This window comes from Rhyacophila brunnea, unplaced genomic scaffold (genome assembly GCF_057557595.1).
Source record: "Rhyacophila brunnea isolate RB1 unplaced genomic scaffold, BYU_Rbru_1.0 scaffold_2, whole genome shotgun sequence".
In the NCBI taxonomy this organism is placed as follows: Eukaryota; Metazoa; Arthropoda; class Insecta; order Trichoptera; family Rhyacophilidae; genus Rhyacophila; species Rhyacophila brunnea.
This window is the reverse complement of record NW_028232859.1, coordinates 16,323,343-16,329,342: the sequence shown is the minus strand read 5'-3', so window position 1 is coordinate 16,329,342 and position 6,000 is coordinate 16,323,343. Positions and strand designations below refer to the sequence as shown.

General features: G+C 30.9%; 1 protein-coding gene across 1 annotated transcript in view; it reads right to left on the bottom strand.

The window, feature by feature from the left end:
• Nucleotides 1–347: 347 nt before the first annotated feature.
• Nucleotides 348–6,000, bottom strand: part of Hr4 (nuclear hormone receptor 4) — a 28,612-nt gene continuing 22,959 nt past the window's right edge. Inside the window, exons 5-6 of the mRNA XM_085946320.1 lie at nucleotides 3,408–3,520; nucleotides 348–1,849 (exon numbers count right to left, since the gene is read on the bottom strand). Of these exons, the coding sequence (XP_085802446.1) occupies nucleotides 1,769–1,849; nucleotides 3,408–3,520 (194 nt within the window). The 3' untranslated portion in view covers nucleotides 348–1,768. The remainder of the gene's footprint in view (nucleotides 1,850–3,407; nucleotides 3,521–6,000) is intronic.

Below are 6,000 nucleotides of genomic sequence, written 5' to 3'. Positions count from 1 at the left end.
AAAAATTGAAAAAAAAAATATTACTTTTAATAACATAAAAGAGATTAGATTGAAAAAATAGGTAGTAGGTACCTATATGAAAAAGTGAGGTTACAACAGTATCTAGGTATAGTCAATAAATAATTTATAATAATATATTCTATTTAGAAAAAGAAATATAATATTATTATGTATGGAGAATAAATAGTTGATAATTGCATATTTAAGAAAGTAAACAGTTTTTTAGTAGGAGAAGATAATTCCATTAACAGCAGAACAGCAGAACAGCAGTCAGGAAAACTGTTATATACAAAAAAGATAAGGGATATCTTCATTTACCGTTACATAGGTATGTTTGTTATGTTATGTATATACATATTTCATAAATCGTTCAACCATTCAATTACATAATATTATAGTGCGGTACACTTAAATATTGATACAAATTTGCTTTCGCCACAAGAACGCCCCCACATTAAATTTATAAACCTAATAAATGTTTTTTTCTCCAATTAAGTTAAAAATATCACATGTTTATGTAACAATACATAATTACTAAGCTATGTACACTCGGTGCAATATTCATCTTTTAATAATCTTCACGCCACGGACTCCAGTCAATAACATTGTTCACAAAACTCGATTATACTCCTCTTGTCGTAAGCCACGTCCGAATGATCTTCGATGCACTGAAGCCTGCTCTTCCAACACCGCTAATTGTGTCAAAATAGATTCAGTCATTGCCGTATTTTTTTTGAATACTCCCCCCCCCATCATTTTGAGGAATTATCAAATTATCATAGGGTATCATATTCATTTATACTATAGTTTGTTTTACATGAGTGCTTTGCATTTGTGTTTGCGTATTGTTATCAAAATTTTACTGTGATTATCCAATATGTAAAATTTCCATTGTTGGCGCTCAAATGCATTTAAAAAGGCTCAGATCGCTGGCAATGGGCTCGAGATAATTATATAATACTATCACCAGCAGTGGCATCCCACATTGATAACTGTAGATAGTGTAGTGATTTACAGAAGATAGTGTAGCAGCATGTATTTTCCGGGCTTGTGAATGTTTAGTCTTAAAAATAACAGTTTCATTATTACTTACGTAATTTAATCTACAGTCTTATTTAAGTATTGAGAATATAATTTGACACCGATATTCGTGTTCGATTAGCATATCAAATAGGTGACGATCGAATACACCAGCACCGTGAATAAAAAGATTTGGAAGTGCGAGCCCATCACTTTGCATCTGCGTGTCGCCAGTTGATATATTTAATTCATAAATCAAAGAAAAATGCATTGATTGCTATCAGACAACTGTATTGAAAATAAATGTATCTGTCTTAATTATTAATAAACTGGAGATGATGCAAATGGTCAAAAGTCAAATGAAGTACGTCCAAATAACTTTATGTCTTCTTATGCTATTATAATAACTATGGTTTATTAGTGAGGACAGTTTTGAAAGAGTCTTACAATAAATTTCTTAATACAATCGCTCACTATAAAGGCAGAATCAGCACACACTATGCATTATGCATTACTTTCTGAGCCTAAATAAATCGGCCTAAATGAATCTTATAGCAATGATGAAAAATGATCGCCAGATGTTTTAATAGGCAACATAAATTCAGATTTTTCTTTCATTATATGATCGGCAGGTGTTTTGTAGGTATGATTTAGGGTCCAAAGATGAGTAATAGAAGTTTCACAGCGGCGATCAACCACAGGTGTGTAGTGATGGTTAAGGGGACTGGTGATCGCGGCTGGCTAGCCACTACCTAACCTCGGCGGAATTCAAGACGAAAGGTACGTAAAACATCTTGCTCTCCAATAGCAGGGCTGCCGCTGCTTGAATCTGAAAAATTATATTCGATAAAATTAAGGTTAACACTTATGACACTACAATTAACTAAGTGTAAAAGTATTTCTATAGTCTACATCGGAAGTTCTCAAACTTTGAAATCAAAATTTTTGGAATTTCATTGCGTCAATTTATATTTTAAATTTTCATTTTGTTCCGCTATTATACAATATATTAAATTTAGATACATATCCACGTTTATTATAATAAAAAATAAGTCAATATTTTGAGAGGCGAAATGACAGCGGGTTGTAGTCAAAGCCTTGATAAAATTATAAAAAAAAAACCGTGTAGTCGCTTGTATTTATTTGATTTGTGGTATGAAACAGATGTGAGATGGCTGTCTGTTAATTTCAATGTTAAAATGTTGATTCAATAATGTTTGTGGTAGAATTTTTTTCACAAATATACATACCTCCAAATATCTAAGCAATATGATGAGCATGTTCAACCATGTTATGATATACCATATATATCAAGTGAAAATTCAATCAAACTCTTATCACGATTTCACATTGCTTCTGTGTTCTCTTCAAACTATTATACGGTACTTAGGTATAATTATTTTTTATTTAATACTAAATACACACAAGAGTTAAGAATGTTATATTCTTTATTATAGAAAATACATCATTTTACACACAAAACCCCATAAAATATTTTAGAAAAATGTTAAGCCGATTGGGACTCAAATTCAAATCTTTCACTTTTCGTATCAGTGCTCTAACCTTTCAGCTACTGATACATCTATGATCTATGCGAATTATTTCTAATAACTTTGTTCGTCTGAAATACTTCAAATTGCGTTAATCGATAGGCTTTGTAATATAGTTACAAGGTACACGACATACTAACTTAATTGTAACCGATGTCGGACTCTGGCAAAATTTTTCTTATTGACATTCTTATACTTTTTTAATTCTGAATCAGATTCAGACAGATCAATAGCTTAATAATTTAAATTCGAGTCTCACTCCGTCTGACGTTTTTTCTAGGGTTTTTTTTAATATTATATATGTTTCAGAGATTTATCAAAATTATGTACTTAATTCTTATTTCAAAAGTCATTTTTATACTCCGTTTGACAAAAACAAAAATAATAATGAGGCAAAATATAATAAAAATTTCAACTAGGCTTGGCTTACGTTTTTAAATATTGATGCATGTTTCGCAGTTCACAGGACACATAAAAAAGTCATGAGGGTACAGTTAGTAAACCCTTGGTCCACATATTGCAGATATTTTGAATTACTAAATAAAAAGGAATGCAAAATCTTGAAGAAGAGAATCCCTGTTTATGAACAGTAATACATGATTTTTGAGATTAAATCCTGATATGACTCTCTTGATTTTCAGTTATCATGTCGTATATAACATTGACAACTATCGTTTGAAATCAGAAATTAAGATTTATTATACAAAATATTACATATACAGTGGATCCGATGCCAGTAACAAAAAACAAAACGATCCTAATCCGGATGCTTTGAGGCTCAACAAATTTAAATGCATTATTTTCATTTGTAAAAGAAGATGACATGGAAAGCATTACCTCAGGGATTCTCGCAAAGAGATCGTGAATCCGCGCAGGATGGTGTGGCGCCGTGTGCTGAAGAAAACTCCGAAGGGCTTGTACATAGCGATCTTGAATACCTTCTAACTCCTCTTCTGAAAGAAAGCATAGCATAAGAAACAGGAGCTTGAGCTATTCATCACTTGGATTACATAGCAACAACTAGATACATTATTAAATTGAGGTTATTATCAGCAATGTGCTTATATCTGGACTATACCTGTCACGTGAGCGCCTATTATACAACACATTATGTTATTGCTGCGATTTCTTAGTGCTTTATGTAGTTATAAACTACAGAAGCAAAGGTTGAGATCATGGCATGTTCGTGAAAGAGCGGGATTTGTAGTTTCGCAGATTGCGCAGATGTCCCTGCAGCTATAATATAATGTTTGGTGTGTAACATTTACTGTTGGTAGTAATTGTGGCCACTACCATTTTTTTTTAAAAGGTTTCAGGGTTTGCAGACCAAATTGACTGGGTAGTTGTAACAACCGACGACCATGACTGCAGTACAATAGTAGCAAGTTAAAAATCAGCCACTTTCGATAAGAACACGTGAGAGAGCTGTTGGAGGGAACGAGGACCTATCCTGAATTGTTCCGCTCCTGAAGATGATCATGATTCAGATCAGCGTTGCCAATTTAGCATTTTTCTTGCCATATCTAGCTTTTTTCGATAGGCATATAGCTTGCAAAAACACATCTGTCTTGTGGCGTTTTTACTAGCGTTTTTTGATGCCTCCTAATAGCTTTAAATGTGTAGAAAATGGCTAGATATAAAGTTTATTTTTCATGATAACTAGTGGCATAGATAGAAATATTGGGCCCCTATACAAAAATCATACTAAGTGTCCTTATGAGCCGGACTGATGATGAGAACGAGATAATATTGGAAAATAGAACTAACAACGATTGAGATTTGAGGTCCCAACACTTTGCATATTCTTGTGATGAGGTAGCTATGCCACTAATTGTATCTAACCAATCATCATAAAATCAAAAATCATAAAAGTCACCTAAATCATCATAATTTATTCAATGTGTGAAGAATTAAGGGCGATGCTTATACCTACCAGCAGAATACCAGCAGAGGCACCTAGCGGAAAAATACGAAGCTTGCAATTGGAGATATTTTTCATTTTTTTAAGTCAAGTATAAACTTACAATTATTGTAAAAACAATGTGAATTTGTTACACATTTAGGTACCTATGTCACGAGTTACGTTATTATTACATTATAATATTTTATGGTCATATTTATTATTAAAATTTAGTTTATTAAGTTTTAAATTTTTTACCGTGTAGATTTTTGACAAATTCATCGTTTTAATATTTTTTATATTTATTTTATAAAACATGGATTTTTATAAAAATAAATAAAATGTGTATAACTTGAAATCCTTTTATTTATATTTTTAATTTTAACTCAATTTGCAAGCATCGTATTTTTCCGCTAGGTGCCTCTGCTGGTATAAGAATCCCCCTGGGAAAAAATCTGTTCACATTGTCATAATTTCTATTAGATCGGAAGAACCGTGATAAATAATCCTCATAATAATTAAAAGTATCTAAGTATATTATTATTATATTTTTTGAGAAATCATTTTATAATATTATCATTTTATAATATTATCATTATTGTATGTCTTAGTAAGCATAATAATTTTATTTCATTTTCTGCCATCTATCTATATTAATTCTTTCCCAACATCAATGATTATATTTCATAATCGCTAACTGTTTTATCAACCATATATTTTCACTACAAAGTAAAACAGATCAATAATAATCAATAAAAAAGTTTGTATCATTACAATCTGATTAGAATCTAATAAGAAAATAAAATTGTCTATTGAATTTCATAGAAAAGCCATAATTTCTTATAATTATGATAGTGCCCTAAGAATAAAAACATTTTGAAATAGGTACCTACATAATAATCACCATTATTATAAATAAAAATAAATTTTATGTTAAATAAAAAAAATCCAATAACTTGTTGACATTCAGAAATAATTGATAATAATATCAGTCAATCAGTGATCAATTAAAGTAAGGAGATAGTTTAATATTATTTATTTGATAAATATTATTATAATGATAATAGCAGAACCCTGCGATATCGACGCTTACCATTATTATTATTACGTCATGTCTATGACAAGAATAAATTGCAATCTGCATTACCGACGCTCCGGAAGAAAGAAAGCGACGGAAGATGGCGGTCGCAGTGAAAAACTCATTCATAGCGATGCTTAACCATTTGTTAACGGTCCAAAATGGAAATGAAGGATAAAAAAGGATTAGAATTAAACCTTGTAAATTGTACATAATTATTTTCAACATTACTGTAAGTATTATGGTCTGGCTCTCAAAGAATCTATTCTATATATAAGTATTCATATGTTTTTGGTGTTTGAACATGACAGATTAGCCAAAACATTCAAATTATATATGTTAGTAAGACAATAATAATGACATTTTATACCTATTGCCATGTCCATGTTAACAACTTTTCATGCAAAGTAATTAGGTACATATTATTTGTTGGAACTACAGTATAACCCCTA